The sequence below is a fragment of the Leptodactylus fuscus genome, chromosome 11 (genome assembly GCF_031893055.1).
Source record: "Leptodactylus fuscus isolate aLepFus1 chromosome 11, aLepFus1.hap2, whole genome shotgun sequence".
In the NCBI taxonomy this organism is placed as follows: Eukaryota; Metazoa; Chordata; class Amphibia; order Anura; family Leptodactylidae; genus Leptodactylus; species Leptodactylus fuscus.
Window position 1 is genome coordinate 76,957,950 of NC_134275.1, and position 19,880 is coordinate 76,977,829.

A 19,880-nucleotide genomic window follows, 5' to 3' on the forward strand; every position below is an offset into this window, starting at 1 on the left:
GGGGTGCAGCCCGTGCTTCTCTGTATATACGGGGTGCAGCCCCTGCTTCTCTATATACTGGGTGCAGCCCGTGCTTCTCTGTATATACAGGGTGCAGCCGCCTCGGCTCATGGTCAGGGCCGCCATACTCCAGGCCGTTACCTAGGTGACCTTTCCATGTATAGCCTATAGGTGTGCGCTGTAGGCCCCGCCCAGTCAGACACAGGGTCACATGACCCAGCCTTATTTTTACACTGTAACAAAGTATAAATAAGGATCACCATATAAGGAAACCGGAAGTTCCGCCATCTTTCTCCTCCTAGACGGTCCCTGGCCTTGGATCACCCACCCGCCGCCATCTTGACACACCCTTTTTCTTGAGGTCACATCAGGTCATTTTCCATCCACACGACCCGTCTGCTGCCCCCGCCCCACACAGACCACAGCGACCTCTCCTGGCTGCCCATAGTCTCCGTCTATCTCTCTCCTCTTACTTGTCCCTCGTATTTTCGGTGTTTTCGGTTCAGTTTGGCTAAATCACCAGAAGCCACGCCCCCTGAAAGGAAGCGCCCAGCTCTGGGTGTTCCAAGATGGCGTCACTTCCGCTTCCTCAGTAGTCTGGGGCCGCGGGGGCCGCTGGGAGAGTTGGTGGCTGCGGGTCCGGTGCGGGGTGACCGCAGGAGACCCCGGAAACTGCGTCACTGGCGGCGGCGCCTCATTAATATGCAGACTCATTAACATAATGTCCTGCTCGCGGCTCCGCTGTGTGTAGACGGGACCGTGCGGCTGTGACTGCGGCGAGAGACTGAGCTGTGCGGCCTGGCCGGGATGGGGGACAGCAGGGGTGAGTGAGCCGTGTACCGGCGGCGGAGGAGGAGGCCTCGGGAACCGGGGACTTGTAGTACTACATGGAGAGGAGAACGGCTGGGATGGAATGGCATAGGTTATACTGGGGGTTATAGTACTACAGGGCTAATACAGGGGCTGCTGGGAGATGTAGTACTACAGGGCTAATACAGGGGCTGCTGGGAGTTGTAGTACTACAGGGCTAATACAGAGGCTGCTGGGGGTTGTAGTACTACAGGGCTAATACAGAGGCTGCTGGGAGATGTAGTACTACAGGGCTAATACAGGGGCTGCTGGGGGTTGTAGTACTAGAGGGCTAATACAGGGGCTGCTGGGGGTTGTAGTACTACAGGGCTAATACAGGGGCTGCTGGGAGATGTAGTACTACAGGGCTAATACAGAGGCTGCTGGGGGTTGTAGTACTACAGGGCTAATACAGAGGCTGCTGGGGGTTGTAGTACTAGAGGGCTAATACAGGGGCTGCTGGGGGTTGTAGTACTACAGGGCTAATACAGGGGCTGCTGGGAGTTGTAGTACTACAGGGCTAATACAGGGGCTGCTGGGGGTTGTAGTACTACAGGGCTAATACAGAGGCTGCTGGGGGTTGTAGTACTACAGGGCTAATACAGGGGCTGCTGGGGGTTGTAGTACTACAGGGCTAATACAGGGGCTGCTGGGAGTTGTAGTACTACAGGGCTAATACAGGGGCTGCTGGGAGTTGTAGTACTACAGGGCTAATATAGAGGCTGCTGGGAGATGTAGTACTACAGGGCTAATACAGGGGCTGCTGGGGGTTGTAGTACTACAGGGCTAATACAGGGGCTGCTGGGGGTTGTAGTACTACAGGGCTAATACAGGGGCTGCTGGGTGTTGTAGTACTACAGGGCTAATACAGAGGCTGCTGGGGGTTGTAGTACTACAGGGCTAATACAGGGGCTGCTGGGGGTTGTAGTACTACAGGGCTAATACAGAGGCTGCTGGGGGTTGTAGTACTACAGGGCTAATACAGAGGCTGCTGGGAGTTGTAGTACTACAGGGCTAATACAGGGGCTGCTGGGGGTTGTAGTACTACAGGGCTAATACAGGGGCTGCTGGGGGTTGTAGTACTACAGGGCTAATACAGGGGCTGCTGGGAGATGTAGTACTACAGGGCTAATACAGAGGCTGCTGGGGGTTGTAGTACTACAGGGCTAATACAGGGGCTGCTGGGGGTTGTAGTACTACAGGGCTAATACAGGGGCTGCTGAGGTACTACAGGGCTAATACAGGGGCTGCTGGGAGATGTAGTACTACAGGGCTAATACAGGGGCTGCTGGGGGTTGTAGTACTACAGGGCTAATAAAGAGGCTGCTGGGGGTTGTAGTACTACAGGGCTAATACAGAGGCTGCTGGGAGTTGTAGTACTACAGGGCTAATACAGGGGCTGCTGGGGGTTGTAGTACTACAGGGCTAATACAGGGGCTGCTGGGGGTTGTAGTACTAGAGGGCTAATACAGGGGCTGCTGGGGGTTGTAGTACTACAGGGCTAATACAGGGGCTGCTGGGAGTTGTAGTACTACAGGGCTAATACAGGGGCTGCTGGGGGTTGTAGTACTACAGGGCTAATACAGAGGCTGCTGGGGGTTGTAGTACTACAGGGCTAATACAGGGGCTGCTGGGGGTTGTAGTACTACAGGGCTAATACAGGGGCTGCTGGGAGTTGTAGTACTACAGGGCTAATACAGGGGCTGCTGGGAGTTGTAGTACTACAGGGCTAATATAGAGGCTGCTGGGAGATGTAGTACTACAGGGCTAATACAGGGGCTGCTGGGGGTTGTAGTACTACAGGGCTAATACAGGGGCTGCTGGGGGTTGTAGTACTACAGGGCTAATACAGGGGCTGCTGGGTGTTGTAGTACTACAGGGCTAATACAGAGGCTGCTGGGGGTTGTAGTACTACAGGGCTAATACAGGGGCTGCTGGGGGTTGTAGTACTACAGGGCTAATACAGAGGCTGCTGGGGGTTGTAGTACTACAGGGCTAATACAGAGGCTGCTGGGAGTTGTAGTACTACAGGGCTAATACAGGGGCTGCTGGGGGTTGTAGTACTACAGGGCTAATACAGGGGCTGCTGGGGGTTGTAGTACTACAGGGCTAATACAGGGGCTGCTGGGAGATGTAGTACTACAGGGCTAATACAGAGGCTGCTGGGGGTTGTAGTACTACAGGGCTAATACAGGGGCTGCTGGGAGTTGTAGTACTACAGGGCTAATACAGGGGCTGCTGGGGGTTGTAGTACTACAGGGCTAATACAGGGGCTGCTGGGGGTTGTAGTACTACAGGGCTAATACAGAGGCTGCTGGGAGTTGTAGTACTACAGGGCTAATACAGGGGCTGCTGGGAGTTGTAGTACTACAGGGCTAATACAGAGGCTGCTGGAAGTTGTAGTACTACAGGGCTAATACAGAGGCTGCTGGGGGTTGTAGTACTACAGGGCTAATACAGGGGCTGCTGGGGGTTGTAGTACTACAGGGCTAATACAGGGGCTGCTGGGGGTTGTAGTACTACAGGGCTAATACAGGGGCTGCTGGGAGTTGTAGTACTACAGGGCTAATACAGAGGCTGCTGGGGGTTGTAGTACTACAGGGCTAATACAGGGGCTGCTGAGGTACTACAGGGCTAATACAGGGGCTGCTGGGAGATGTAGTACTACAGGGCTAATACAGGGGCTGCTGGGGGTTGTAGTACTACAGGGCTAATAAAGAGGCTGCTGGGGGTTGTAGTACTACAGGGCTAATACAGAGGCTGCTGGGAGTTGTAGTACTACAGGGCTAATACAGGGGCTGCTGGGGGTTGTAGTACTACAGGGCTAATACAGGGGCTGCTGGGGGTTGTAGTACTACAGGGCTAATACAGAGGCTGCTGGGGGTTGTAGTACTACAGGGCTAATACAGGGGCTGCTGGGGGTTGTAGTACTACAGGGCTAATACAGGGGCTGCTGGGAGTTGTAGTACTACAGGGCTAATATAGAGGCTGCTGGGAGATGTAGTACTACAGGGCTAATACAGGGGCTGCTGGGGGTTGTAGTACTACAGGGCTAATACAGGGGCTGCTGGGGGTTGTAGTACTACAGGGCTAATACAGAGGCTGCTGGGGGTTGTAGTACTACAGGGCTAATACAGGGGCTGCTGGGGGTTGTAGTACTACAGGGCTAATACAGGGGCTGCTGGGTGTTGTAGTACTACAGGGCTAATACAGGGGCTGCTGGGTGTTGTAGTACTACAGGGCTAATACAGGGGCTGCTGGGTGTTGTAGTACTACAGGGCTAATACAGAGGCTGCTGGGGGTTGTAGTACTACAGGGCTAATACAGGGGCTGCTGGGGGTTGTAGTACTACAGGGCTAATACAGAGGCTGCTGGGGGTTGTAGTACTACAGGGCTAATACAGAGGCTGCTGGGAGTTGTAGTACTACAGGGCTAATACAGGGGCTGCTGGGGGTTGTAGTACTACAGGGCTAATACAGGGGCTGCTGGGGGTTGTAGTACTACAGGGCTAATACAGGGGCTGCTGGGGGTTGTAGTACTACAGGGCTAATACAGGGGCTGCTGGGAGTTGTAGTACTACAGGGCTAATACAGGGGCTGCTGGGGGTTGTAGTACTACAGGGCTAATACAGGGGCTGCTGGGGGTTGTAGTACTACAGGGCTAATACAGAGGCTGCTGGGAGTTGTAGTACTACAGGGCTAATACAGGGGCTGCTGGGAGTTGTAGTACTACAGGGCTAATACAGAGGCTGCTGGGGGTTGTAGTACTACAGGGCTAATACAGGGGCTGCTGAGGTACTACAGGGCTAATACAGGGGCTGCTGGGAGATGTAGTACTACAGGGCTAATACAGGGGCTGCTGGGGGTTGTAGTACTACAGGGCTAATAAAGAGGCTGCTGGGGGTTGTAGTACTACAGGGCTAATACAGAGGCTGCTGGGGGTTGTAGTACTACAGGGCTAATACAGAGGCTGCTGGGGGTTGTAGTACTACAGGGCTAATACAGGGGCTGCTGGGGGTTGTAGTACTACAGGGCTAATACAGGGGCTGCTGAGGGTTGTAGTACTACAGGGCTAATACAGAGGCTGCTGGGGGTTGTAGTACTACAGGGCTAATACAGGGGCTGCTGAGGGTTGTAGTACTACAGGGCTAATACAGAGGCTGCTGGGGGTTGTAGTACTACAGGGCTAATACAGGGGCTGCTGAGGTACTACAGGGCTAATACAGGGGCTGCTGGGTGTTGTAGTACTACAGGGCTAATACAGAGGCTGCTGGGGGTTGTAGTACTACAGGGCTAATACAAGGGCGGCAGAGGCTGCGGGGGGTTGTAGTACTATAGTAATGACAGTAAGGTGCCTGGAGTTGGATTACTACAGAAGTGACAGTGCTATTGGTGCAGGCAGGGAGTCCTTTGGGTCCTCAGTACATGCTGGGAGTTGTAGTACATTACATGGCTACAGAGACTGATAAGGGTGCGTGATGGGGTGAGTCTTACAGAGAAGAGGGCTGACCTGGTTGGGGTTGTAGGTCTTTAGCTAATCAGCAGGAGATGTTTTCTAGAGATGAGTGACGGCTTGCTCTGGCCTTAGTACTACCGTATATAGTTTGTAGAGTTGCTGGTACTTGTAGTCTTTCTCCTAAATAGTAGGCAGTGGTTTGAGTTGCAGTTATAGAGCCCATCCCTCCACTTGTGTGACACAGCCCTGTATGAGGAGGGTATTGTGTATTTATGGGTCCGGTCCATCCCTCACAATACAGGCCACTGGACCCTTGTGGTGTATTGGACTGAAGGGTCTTGTTACTGATTTGGGGGAGGGAGGGTGCTTGTGATTTTATATTCCTCTCCATTAATTAGCCATTTTCTTTCCACAGTTTGTCAAAGTCCAGACACATCCTCGCTGAGCCCACCATTGGGGCGCCCATTGAGTGACACCCCTCCCCCCAGTGCTCCCCTGCACCCTTCTATGATTGGATCTGCAATGACCTCCTCTGTGAACTCTCCTCTGGGAAGTCTCGGCTCCCCTTTCCCTGTCATTAATTGTGCTGTGGGCTCTCCTGGAATTCCCAGCACCCCATCGATAGGCTATGGGCCCGTCAGCAGCCCTCAGGTAAGTGACATGGATGTCATGGGGCACGTCCAGTACACCTCATGTCTGTGACAGACGCAAGATGGTGTTATATGTGCCTGTCAGCAGCAAATAATGTAGCTAGGTCACATGACTGGTCACCATGCTGCAGTACTGCTGTGTATCGCCCGCTACATACGTATGTCTTCTGTCACATCTTCCCCGGACATCTGCAAATCTGACAGAGCAGGTCTTGTCCGGACTTCTTCCCTCTTGTACTAATGGGCATCTCCTCACTGGGGTGTATTTCCGGGAGGAGGGGATCTGGGGTGAGAAGTAACATTAGTGCCATTTTGTTTTCTCACAGGCTCTAGCAGGAGGGCGCTTGTTGCTGCTACTGGAATTAGCAGCCATGTTTTCTGATCCTTGTCCTCTGGGACTTGCTCTATACTCTCATGTTGTCTTTGGTCACATGAGGTCGGGAGCTTCTGTCCGTCACATATAATTAATTCCTGGAAGGTTCGGCTGATAACCGCTGACTCCAGACTCGTGATCTCGTTTCTGATGTCACTGGCTCATATATAATTACTGGGATCTACTATTATAAACATTAGTTTGTGCTGCCAGGGTGCCCGTGCATAAGGGGCACTGTATGAAGAATCTGTCATGTGCCGAGCACAGATGGGTAGGGTATACAATGGTTAGTGCCCAGTGGTCAGTGCATCGTTTATACACGATTGCTGATTACTGAAGTCTGACTGCTGGTGGTGCCCATTGATCACTACAGTGGGGGTCCCGAGACCTCCCGTCTCCCCCATGACCCCTTCCTGCACTATTGTAATCGTAAATGTCTGTACTGTGAAGCATGCCCTGGGCCTCGTATACACCTTCTATGTGGCTGATGTACACTGCTGACTATACAAACAGGCTAGCAGAGTTCTTATCATGCTGCAGTGACATTAGATGGATATATGTGGAGAATTTCAGATCTTCTGCTGCACTCCAGGTACGCAGTGGGTAGTACCAATCCGAAGTGGTTCAGGGAAGGATGACCGGGTCATTGTTAGCCGTGTCTCATTAAAGGTGTTGTCCAGTTGAGACTTTTTTTTTTTTTTTTTTTACAGATGACCCATCTACAGGATAGATCAGTATGTAATATTTGTGTCCCAAGACCCTGCAGGCACTGGAAATGTTCGCTGTGCACCTGGAATGTGTTAGCTCTCTTATCTGGATTATTGGAGTTGTTCTGCAGTTACCCATAACCCCCATTGTACAGTGGCCGGGGCTGCTGGGCCACTCCTATTACTTGATTAGGGGAGCTGATGTGTGCCCCCCCATCCAGTACCTGCAGACTGCCAGAGCAGCTCATCTGTCCAGGTATCAGACCCCAATAGGATCAATATGAAATAGTTTTGGGGTTGGACATACTCTTTAGCATGTGTGAATGCCAGCCTGTCTTAATTTCAGAGAAGTTAGTGGAGCGTTGGTTCATGCGGCTAGCTTTATAGTGGGCTCTGTAGCCTAGTCTGTTTGGCCATGCTGACCCTTCTCCACTGCCAAATGACTAGAACGGGTACATGAGCATCTGAGCTGTACCAGGAGCAATGGGAGATGATGCCGGGTCATGTGGATGACGGTCCATCACTTACAGGGTGCATTGTCTGACTCCTTTTCATGACCTGGAGATTGTGTTGCTCCCAGTTCTTCACATTTGTGCTATGTGCAGGGAGAAGATTTCTATCCCCAAAATTCTAAGTGCTTAAAGTGATATTCCCATCTACATAATTATTTTTAAATTTGTAGATAATTAAAAGTTAAACATTTTTGCAAATATAAGTAATGAGACATTCTGCAGAGTTTTAAAGATTTTCTCTAATTATCTTGTGGTCACAGTCTGTTATCTTGATCAGTTGCCAGTGGATAGGGCCATGAATGCAGAAACTTTCTAAGGTCAGAGAATCAGCCATGATGTCCTTATTGTGGCCGGGATATCTTCTCATACATGGAGTGTCCTCCTGATAACCCAGTGACAATAAGGAAATCATAGCTGGGTTCCTGACAAGACCCAGACCATAGAAAGTATCTGCTTTGATTTTAACCATTGGCAACCGATCAAGATAAAAGACTGTCACCACTAAGAAAGTTAGAGAAAATCTTTAAAACTTTGCAGAATTTTTAATTACTTATATTTGCAATGTTTAACCTTTAATTATCTACAAATATAGATATGATTATGTACATGGGAGACTCCTTTTAAGGCTACAGGCACAGGTGGATGCTGCAGATCTCCCACAGCAGAGTCTGGCACGATCCAAGTGTTACAAGCAGACTTGTCATTGACATGTATGAAATCCACATGCCGAATTCACATGCTCTGGGTGCTGAAATCTGCGCAGCTGGTTAGTTTCCACCTAGAAAAGTGCGTAGTTAAGTCTGTTAGCTTGTCACTGTGCCAGTCTGTCATTGTTAGTATTATATCTGCCTGTATATTCTGTGTTCTGTATGTAACCCCCAAATGTAAAGTGCCATGGGATTAATCTAATAATGTACAAAATCATGGAATTAAAGGTGCTATATAAATAATCTACCAGATTTATGAAATGCAGTCTCACCAGCAGGGGGTGATATAGGGCAGAGGTGAGACTTAGAGGAGACCTTTCACCTCCTGGGGCACATGTGTTTTATATACCACTAGAAAGCTGAATTCGCACTGGTCGGCTTTATAGCGGTGTATTAAGCCGCATGTGCCCCAGATGGTAAAAGGTCTTTAAAGCTGCAACAAATATCAATCACTTGTACAACATGTATACATTGGTGCAGACAGTGCCTAGTGAGCAGCCCACAGTGCAGCAGGTGCGCAGGCTCTTCATAGTATGATGGATGTCCTTGGTGTCTAACCATTTTGTTGGTGTTTGTGGATATTCTGCTAGACTCTAATGATTCTGCATAAACTTCTGGCTTGTTTTCCCTGTGACCTGGACTAATCTGTTTCTTTTGCACAGTACTAATTTGCCTTTGTGCCTCCCATATGGTTTTGGTTGACGGGTTCCTGCATCAGTTCTTACACTTCTCATGTAGTCCTTTGCCTCCTATGGGTGTCAGTATGTACTTACACTTGTGCCATATGCCACAGTCCTCCATACAGGTGAACCTTTGATCCCATACATATACACTTAGTAGTGTTACACATGCCTGTCAGTAGTCTGATGGAGCCTAATGGGCGGCTTTACATGGCAGACCTGGGGGCTACCTGAGGATACCTTGCATGCTATTAAGCAGTCCAAGCCACAAGCGGTACATGACTGTATTAATGGCATTAGGGGGATGCATACAATATTAGATCCTAATGTTGTGGCTGGTGTATTTCCATATGTTTTAGGGTGACCGTGCACAATAAGTTCTTGCAATGTCAGATTTATATAGAAAGCCTAACTCTCTCGTCTTCCCTATAGATAAACTCTACGGTGAATCTTTCCGGCCTGCATCCGGTCAGCTCTTCTGAGGATGTGAAGCCTCCCCTGGGGGTCCGGGTCATGACTGGCCATCCCAATGGAGGAGCCTCGTCAGGGAAGAGGCTGTGTGCGATCTGTGGAGACCGCTCCTCTGGTAAGAACTGCTCCAGAGACTCTTCTAGACGTGCTCAGTGTCCATGCTTGGCTTTAGGTTATGATTGAGATGTTGCACCTGAAGTCTCTCAGTATTTAGTCCAGGGTTGAAGATGCACAGATATCTGTGGGTGCACATCCAGATCTGTTGTGGCCATATAAACCCCTTGTAGATACATTCTGAATGTAATTGTGCACCATAGGTTTGTCAGCAGACTATGGTTAGTGGTTGTCCCCTCACTACAGTTCCTAGGGGCAGGAGGCTTCCCAGTTCTTGCAGGAGCTGTTGCAATTCCCCTGTAATTTCCATCAAACTCTGCCATTAATCTCCAGAGGCTGCCAAAGATTCTGGGTGTAGCTCATTATCTGCAGGTCTGTAGCCATCCAGGGAGGAGGAACGAACAGAAACGTGAAGTGTCCTGATACGACCCATCATGGCTGCTTGTTTCCACCAGGAAAGTCTCTGGCTAGGAGTTTTAGTCGATCGGCTGGTTGGCCCACAGGTTGCAGGACTCGTGTCCAGACATTTGTGTTGTCAATTAGGTCCTACAATGGTTACTGAGGATACCCTGGGATTGGCATTAATAACCCACTTGTCTTGCAGGCAAACACTATGGGGTTTACAGCTGTGAGGGCTGCAAGGGCTTCTTTAAACGTACCATCCGCAAGGACCTGACCTACACCTGTAGGGACAACAAGGACTGTATAGTGGACAAGCGACAGAGGAATCGCTGCCAGTACTGCCGCTATCAGAAGTGTCTAGCCACCGGCATGAAGAGGGAAGGTAAGCGAGTGCTCGCTGCTGGGATAGGGCACGTGTTACCTATCGGGTTATTACTAACCATATAAGTGGACGATACCTAGTGAGGAGAAGTTTGCTGTCTGTACGTTTTCCTGTAACTTGGGATATCGGAGTGACACTGTGAGCTTACCTGTAATGCCCATTAGTAACCAAAAACTGCACATCAGATTCTTATTCTTTAAGAAATGTTTTCCCCTATCAAAAAAACCAAAGCTGCTCTCCTTGCTGCTTGGGCTCTGTTCACATTATGCCGCACTTACATGTTAGAGAAATGACATTCGGCATCTCCCATCATGTTTCCCCTGACTTCAGAGTCCTGGGCTCCACAAACAGGGGGTGTCTGGGAGATGGAAGTTGTGTGATCAGATGGATGGAGCTTCTCTTATTGCCCCTCTTTGTTCTGGCATCGGTCACGGGGCTTTAATATTCGTTTATAATTTATTTTTTTTAATTTTTTTTTCTGTTAAAGGGATCATCCCGTTTCCAATATGTACGGACTAGCCTTGGAATATGCCAACAGTAGTAGGTCTGCTGGGTTCTGACAGCCAGCACCCCGAAGATCAGCTGTTTGGGAAGAGGGCAGCTTGTGGTGATGTGACCTGATGTTTGGGGTGTTGGCTGGCGGACCCCTCTAATATTGGGCTGTCCTAAGGGATTAACCCTCTAAACGTCTTCAATAGAAAATCTTATATAAAGTTCATCTTAATTTATCTCTGCAATGAAAGAACTGCTAAAAATTCTACAATGTGCCCAGAAAGGAGGCGACAATGAGAATTATCATTATCATATCAATTATCAATTATCACCTCTGCAGTACCGGCCTGCTTTCTGGGCCACGATTTTTTATTTTTTTCCCTCCCGGTTTTTTGAGGGCTTGAACACTTTTTTTTTTTTTTTTTATTATTTTGGGTTTTTCAACTCCTTTGTCTTTCCGGTGACTCAGGGATTTATTCTTGTTTTTTCATGTGTTTTCAATTTTTTTTTTTAATCTGGGGAAAATCTAAACAGAAGAGGGAAATGTTTTGGGTTTTTTTTTCACTTTAATTTTTTAAAATTTAATAACACAAAGCGCTACTAAACTTTTTAAGGTTGAGGCCCCATGAGGAAAGGCTGCTGCTTTGTTGTAGATTAGCTGCGTTTTTTTTGAGCCAAAGCAGGAATGGATTGAGGAGAAAGTAACAGTATAAGGGCTTCCTATATGTCTCCCATTCCCGCCGTAGCCTTTCTTGGTTCAAAAAACCGCAGCAAAAAACTGTTTCTGCAACTCGGGGCCTAAGAGTCAGCTGAAGGTAATTACAGTAACTTTGTTTTATTTTGTAGGGGGTGGGGCTAGCACCTGTAATCAGGGAGGTGTTTGACTTAGTTTATTTAATTGTTTTTTTTTTGTTTTTTTTTACATTGTGTCCCCATAAGGTCAGAATAGATCCTTTGGGGACATCCGATCACTTTTTTTTTTTTTTTTTTTTTTTTTTTTTTTTTTTTTTTTTTTTTTTTGGCTGATTCTCCCTGTATCTGGGGCTGCTACACTAAACCTTCAGTTGCAGGAGGAATCCGGCCTCCTGCATGTTATTATAGAGCTGATCTGGCTCCTGTAAGACCCCACACGCTGCTGCTTCTAGCAAATCACATGACCACCGGTTCAGAGGGCATCTGGCCCCATGGCGGCCCCCATAGCTGTGTATACAGTGCCCATTGAGTACTGTGTACACTACAATCAGCAGCCTGCCTATTCTGCGGGAGCTCTGACTGAGGTTACAGCCGGCTCCCGGGATCAGCGGCCGCACCAGTATGTCCTTGCAGAACAAGGCAACCACCTTCTGGGTGCAAAAACCCAATGAATGGCCTGGAAATGGTTAAAGGTGCTTATTCCCGTCTCCTGCCTTTATATCCTATGGATGTACCAGAAGTGTCTGAGGTCAGATGATAACTCTCAGTAGTGGTTATTGCTGTTTAGTGCATTACTCCTTCTTTCTTTCCTTTCCCTTCAGCGGTTCAGGAGGAGCGTCAGCGTAGTCGGGATCGGGAAGGAGAGGCTGAGCTAAGCGGGGCAATAAATGAAGATATGCCCGTGGAGAAGATCTTGGAGGCTGAACTGGCAGTGGAACAGAAGAGTGATCAGAGCCTCGAAGGTGGTGGATCTGTAAGTATTGGCCCAGTGGCTACAGAAAAAAAATCCATTTATTTTGTGATGACCTTTCACCTGAGACGTCTCCACTCTTACCTCTTAGCCCAGTGATCCGGTCACTAACATCTGCCAAGCTGCTGATAAACAACTCTTCACTCTTGTTGAATGGGCGAAGAGGATTCCGCACTTCTCTGAGCTGCTGTTGGACGATCAGGTCATACTGCTTAGAGCTGGTAAGAGCTGTTTATTTCTATGGCTTTAGTTTATAGGACTGTTCACCAACACAACCGGTGTCGTCCTTCCATAGCCACCACATCACTTATTCTGGAAGCTTTCCGAGCCCTCCTGTTCACGAGCACTTGTTAGTTTCAGCTCTAGTAAGGCTTTAGTATAGGCCCTGTTTGCTCCAGTCCAGGACTGTCTTGGCAGTACCTTGGCCATAGCAAGTGCTGAGATTAATTGCATTGATTGCTCAAGAAGGGTAAGGGCTAGAGAAGGTGGAGTGGGGCCAAATGATGCATGTGGAGGGGGTAAAATGTCCTCTTTAATGGCTGTCCCCTCTCATATCTTGACCACTTCAGTACCGGGCCAATTTGTGGTCCAGAACCAGACACATTTTACGTTTATTTTGTATGTGCGTTTTTGAGGGCTGTAACATTTTTCCCGTATGTCTCAGTCAACTAATTTTTCCATCTTTTTTTCGGGGACACATAGGGCTTTATTTTTATGTTTATTTTCGAATGTGGTTTTGTTTTTTTTTTATTTAACAGTGTCACTGAAAAACTTTATAATATAGTTCTTCCTCTCCGTTACGGTAATTTTTATTTTGTATGGTGTCGTCGGGGAGGGGCTATAACATTTAATAACGGCGTTTTATTAGCGTATTATTAATTTAATTTATTTTTTTAGTTTATTTACATTTTTTTAAAATATATATATATATATATATATATATATATATATATATATATATGTGTGTGTGTGTGTGTGTGTGTGTGTGTGTGTGTGTGTATATATATATATATATGTGTGTGTGTATGTATATATATATATGTATATATATATATATATATATATATATATGTATATATATATGTATATATATATATATATATATATATATGTATATATATATATATATATATATATATATATAAAATTTTTTTTTTTTTTTTTTTTTTTCAGATTGTGTCCCCATAAGGTGATAAGAGACCTTTGGGGACATCTGATCACTTATTTTTTTTTTTTTTGTACTGGAGGCTGATTTCTCCTATAACTGGGGCTGGTACATTTAGCCTCAGATACAGGAGGAATACAGACTCCTGCACACTGTATATACAGCTTACTGAGCTGATCTGAGCCCTGTAGGACCCAGCAGCTCTGGTAAGACTCTGCTCCCTGCGGATCACGTGTCCGCCGGGTCAGAGGGCAGCTGAATTATGGCTGCGTCCATAGCCATGTATACAGCGCTCATTGAGCGCTGTATACACAGCGATCGAGAAGGCAGGGGAGGTAATAAATCTGCCCTGTCTTCTCTCTGGGAGCTCCGGCTGAAGTTACAGCCGGCTCCTAGTGAAAGCAGCTACACGATCTCCATGCAGCTGCTGTGTTCTGATGGACGTACAGGTACGTCCTGTCAGAACTACACAACCACTTCCCGGACGTATATAGTCTATGGGCGGTCGAAGTGGTTAAAAATATGTGTATAGATAGATATTGCATCAATGCATCTAAAAGAAACCTGAAGAAACTCTGCTGTAGTGGATTTTTTATGAATCCTTCTGTAGTTTGTTCCTAGAGCTCTTGTATACATAACAGTAGTCTGACCCTGCGGTCCTACTCCCTTCCATTATCTAGCCCCATCTCCATTGGGATATCATCGCATGTGCAGCTCTGCATTAGCGCTGCAGATTCACAACTCTGGAAGGTTTATAATTTACTTACTACAAAGATTCTAAGTATGTTGGGAAGATTTCTTGGTTTTTGACACCATCTATTTACCCTTCTTGTCTCCAGGATGGAATGAACTCCTTATCGCTTCTTTCTCTCACCGATCCATTTCTGTGAAGGACGGCATCTTGCTGGCCACAGGACTGCATGTCCATCGTAACAGTGCACACAGTGCCGGAGTGGGAGCCATATTTGACAGGTAATGGGGGAACCTCTGCATCTCTTTGCCTTTTATTATTGATTCCTATGCAGTTGTCTGATCCGTCTCTATTTGCAGAGTTCTCACCGAACTTGTATCTAAGATGAGAGACATGCGAATGGATAAGACTGAACTAGGTTGTCTGCGAGCAATTATATTGTTTAACCCAGGTGAGTTCTGCTGTAGGTATTCACAGGATATGTAAGAATTCGTTCTTGGTAATTGGGAAGGGGCAGCCTGGTTCTAAAAAAGTGGCATAAAACTGATTGCTGAATGCTTCCATTATAGAGGTCCTATATATCCCTTATATATTACATTCTTTTCAGATGCCAAAGGACTGTCCAACCCAGGAGACGTGGAGGTTCTCAGAGAGAAGGTCTATGCATCTTTGGAGTCTTACTGCAAGCAGAAGTATCCAGACCAGCAGGGAAGGTGAGACTAGGGAAGACTGGGAGGCAGAATGACAAATCGGCAGGGGCTCAGGCCTGATCGCTGTGTTGGAACTGCTCTCCTCTTGCATGCTGTAACCTGCGGGATCTATGGAAAATGTCCTCTATATCAGGCGACTTTACAAGTTCTTACATTGCAGTTTATCAAAAGCCAAATCTTCACAGTTTCCTGTTCCGCAGATGCAGCACTCAGGTTCAGTGACATCTAATGTAGTGATCAGGATCAGCACTCTGTCACATTCCAGCTCTACAACTTCCAGCTTACTTGCTTTGCTCTTGTAGCTACCTATATAAGCAAATGGGGCATGTGGAACTACAAAACCCAGCATGTCCCATTCACTTCTATGGGTAGTTCCAAGAGGAAAGCAAGTACGCATGCTTAGGAGTTTTGGTGGAACAGCTGGAGTGCTGAAGGTCGCCCTTCCCCGAGCTAATGTATAAGGACACTATAGTCAAAGTGCACCTATTAAGCATCCCCAAGTGGCTGAAAATCCTCTTGGTTGTGACCTCTCATATATTCCAGCCCACCCACTTTGACCAGCATTGGAGGTGATCTGTGGAGTTTAGAGATATATTAGGGCACGTTCACTAGTTATGGCAGATTTGTGGCAAAATACTCTTTGGAAATGGTGAAAGTCCAGCCATCGACAGACTGAGATCTATAAGTGTTACAACCAGGTTTTCTCGCTTTTTACTTGCATTGGAAAGCAAAATCTGAGTCTTTTCTGCAACATAATGAAGATGTTTGTGCAATGTATAGGCCTCATGTATTGTATTGTAGGTGCGATGTAAGTCCAAGCCCCCACATGGTGTAAATGTTGCAGCAGAAACTCTCAGGCATTGACCTAAAGGAGTATTTCTTTAGGGGGTCCTAAAGACAACCAGTGTCCCTGCCCCCCTGACAATATCAGGCCATGTTATAGTCCAGTTGGTGGGATGTAGAAGGCCGGTGACTCTTCAGAAGTTGCTTCCTAACTTTGCCATCCAGGTTCTTCCTTTGCTTTGGCTCTTCAGCTCTTACTTCTCTCCTCACCAGATGTTTGCTCTGAGATCCCTGATAAATCTCACTTTCTAGCAAGGTGGGCGGCCACTCACAAAGTGTCTGTGGAAATCTGAGGGGAAGGAGTGAGCGGTAGTGAGAGGAAAGACCCGGCACAGCCAGACAGCGGAGCTATATAGGACGGGCCTCTTACCCCCAGGTCTTCAGGATATGTTCATGATTGTACAGCTTCTTACTCATCCATGTCTCTTCTCCTACACTAGGTTTGCAAAACTGCTTCTCCGCCTCCCAGCCCTTCGCTCCATTGGACTTAAGTGTCTCGAACACCTCTTCTTCTTCAAACTCATTGGAGACACTCCCATAGACACCTTCTTGATGGAGATGCTTGAGGCCCCCCACCAGCTGTCGTGAGACTTGACTGTAGCCACAACCTGCTGCTCCATACCAAGAGACAGCTAGTACACATACTCTAATAGATCGCTTCCAACTGGAGATGTTGTAGGCACCTCAAAAGCTATCACAAGAGACTGCCTGAACTGGTCAGACTGCTGCTCCTCTCCTCCAGTGACAGTCCTCAGTCTTCTTTCATCGACAGCATCAAAAGGGTTGGATTAAATGCAACTAATTTGTAGGGCGCACTAATGAAACTCAAACAAATAGACTTCCAGGTTCCCCTTAGAGAAGCCTCTCCAAGTGATCTGCAATGTGACTGCTGCTGAGGCTTCTGCTAATTCTGAAGAAATCTGCTCCATCTATGAACTTCTGGACAGGATTCTTCTGTTCTCGTTGAGACACTCCTATGCAATATCCTTCATTATGCCCCTGATATAACTATGCGAAGAATGGAGGTCTCTGAAGAGAGGAAAGTTTTGATGACCTCACAACACTGAACAGTTAAAGCTCTTCTGAGAGGTGTGACTCTATGAAGGAGGCGATTACCTTTTCCATCTTTGTTCCTCTCATTGAGCTGGAAGCAGACTGCTGAACGAGGAATAGATGATGGGGATTAGTTGGGTGCTTGATAACTGCGGACGACTCGGACGGACCCTTGTACCCTCTCCATCTTGCTGACTTTTAGGTGCCCATCTAATACCTGCACTTGTTAGGGTAGAGGGGTGATTACTCGGGTGAAGGGGACATCTGTAATCTTGGTATCGCTCAATAACGTTTCTGGGGTGGGGTATTAATGCCTGTTCTGCATTACTTTGAGGTGCACCTGAAGGCCTCGGCGCCTTGATCTGTCCCAGAGGAGAGATCAGGACTGTTTGGCTTCCCTGCTTGGTTAAACCAGTTCTTACAATGAATGATTTGGAAGGATGATTATTATTATATTGCACATGATTTTAAGACTTTCTTTAAAGAAGGGGGTGGAAAAAAAAGACATCTCCAGGGTTTTTATGTATCCACTGTGTCAGCTAAAATGATCACATGGTGGGATTTTTGGCTTTCTCTCCCTCCTTACTGCTGGACTGGATGAGTCGGCACCACACAATATACCTGGTGCCTGGTTTTAAGGTTTGGTTTGCGCTCCCTTCACCTCTTACTTTCAAGAACTTTTTTGCTGCTAGACCTCTCCCTTCCGTTTTTTTTTTTTTCTCCCTTCCCCGCCCCCCTTCCTTCCTATAATCCCATCTCCTTTCCATTTTTCTTATTAGTTTAAAGCTCCTGAAATTCTCCTGTTGTGTCTGTCGATCTCACTCTAATATTTCTGGTAACAAAGTTGTGTCGTCGTCTTCAACCAATCCTGCTGTTGCCTGCGGATCCAGATAAATGTCACACACAAACCCAGCCACACTTTGTTATATCCACTTTCTAGGAGGCCGCTCCTCGTGGGAGGGATTGTAAGATAGCTGACTCCTCCCATCAGTAGCCCCGCTCCCTACTCTGCGCTCGTTTTATTATTCCTGTTGCTTGGAATGAATATTAAAGAGAATTTAGCTCTGTCTTCTGGTTTTGCTTTCTCTTTGGGACATAAAGCCTTATTACAAGTTGGCTGTAAAGCTCCAGAGAGCCGACAGTTCCTGACAAGACTGCACAACCGTTGTGTATAAGACACGTCTGTAAGAATCAGTGTTTAGCTTTGGACCTTTCTAATGCCCTTGGGCATTGTTACATTTTCAATGTTCAAAAGTGGAAATTTAGGAAATGGTTTTCCAGCAGAGAAGTGGTCGCCCACTAAGGACCTGCGGACATGGCCGGGCTCAGCTATAGGTGTGGGGATGTATAGCTGCTATGGAAAGTGTGTGGATGGATTAATGGGATTCTATCATGGGGAAAACCTTTCTAACAATATTTGTATCACCTGTAGGAACGCTATTCCAGACATACCTTTAATTTGTTAATTCTCACAGCCATTTTTTATTGGCTCACATTTACTGATATGCTAATTGGCCTCCAGCGAGCACCGGAAGCCTCTGTGATGTCCTCTGAGCACCGCGTGTGTGATCGGTGTACACGGGGGCGGTGAGAGCAGGGAGGCCAGCAAATACTATATAGTAAACCAAGCAGCGCTTTCACTTTGTATTGTGCTCCTGTATAATGAAAGCTGTGCTGTGATTGGCTGCTGTGGGCGGCTCAGTTTGTCTTTAGACCTTTGTGATAAATCTGCCCCAGTGTCCGCTCCCCTAATGGTATATTGAGCGTTCGGTCTTCTGCTGCTCTTATGTCACACGTGTTATCTGCGGCCGCCTCAGTGAGGCCATATACACTTATAAGGGCTGGATTTTTGCTTTTCAACCAAAACTGAGTTTTTCAGGACTAACAAATATAATTTCTGTATAAGATAATTCTGTAATAGTCCCAGTGTGGGGAAAGGTCAGGGTTACAGGAGCGTGATAATACAGATATAGGATAATACACAGTTATATATTACAGAGGGGGAAACTCATAGGCTGAGAAATATACTAGGAGTCCACAGCAACTAAGAAAAGAAATTAAAACTTCAGCTCATTTAGTTCTCTGTGCGGAGTGTCTTCGGTTGGTCTGATGTAGATTATACAGCCTGGTCGCGGTTGGAAGGAAGGACCTGCAATAGCGCCTTCTCACACTTGGGGTGAAGTAGACGGTCACTTACAGTGCTGCCAAGTCCCATCAGGGTCCCATACATGGGGTGGGATTTGTTCTCCTGCATGGAGGTCACCACAGACAGTATCCTTCTGTCACCCACCACCTGTACTGGGTCCAGGGGGCTCCCCAGGACAGAGCTGGCCCTCCTGATCAGCCTGTCAAGTCTATTTCTGTCCCTGGTTGATACTTCCCCAGCAGGCCACACCGAAAAAGATGGCTGAGGCAACCACAGAGTTGAAGAAGGCCCTATGAAGTGTCCCCTGGACTCCGAAGGCCCTCAGCCTCCTGAGCAGGTAGAGTCTGCTGTGGCCCTTTCTGTGCAGCGACTCCAGGTGATCAGCCCAGTCCAGTTTATTATTGAGGAGCGCATCCAGGTACATATATGTCCTGACTATCTCAATACATGTCCCTTGGATCTCCACCGGGGTCGGAGCACTTACTGAAGTCCACCACCATCTCCTTGGTCTTCCCAGCATTAATCCTGAGCTGGTTCTGCTGACACCAGTCCACACAGTCCCGGTATAAGTCTCTGTATTCCCTATCATCGCCATCAGTGATAAGGCCGACTATAGCAGAGTCATCGGAGGACTTCTGTAAGTAACAGCTGGAGGAGTTGTGCCTAAAGTCAGCCGTGTGCAGTGTGAAGAGAAATGGGGCGAGAGCTGGACCTTGTAGTGCCCTCTCCTTTAAAGTGCCTGGAGAGTTTCTACAGTATATAGTCTGTTATCTCTGGTCAGTAGAGCTAACACTCTAATCTCCAGTGCGGTGTAT

At 47.4% G+C, this 19,880-nt stretch overlaps 1 protein-coding gene across 1 annotated transcript; it reads left to right on the plus strand.

Moving 5' to 3' along the window:
- The first annotated feature begins 605 nt into the window (after positions 1-605).
- RXRB (retinoid X receptor beta) lies at positions 606-17,986 on the plus strand. The gene is made up of 10 exons (XM_075259873.1): positions 606-823; positions 5,720-5,955; positions 9,366-9,519; positions 10,123-10,302; positions 12,309-12,460; positions 12,549-12,678; positions 14,462-14,594; positions 14,673-14,764; positions 14,921-15,026; positions 16,307-17,986. Exons 1-10 carry the CDS (start codon positions 808-810, stop codon positions 16,452-16,454), a joined length of 1,347 nt encoding a protein of 448 aa, XP_075115974.1. The 5' UTR covers positions 606-807; the 3' UTR covers positions 16,455-17,986.
- Positions 17,987-19,880: the final 1,894 nt, after the last annotated feature.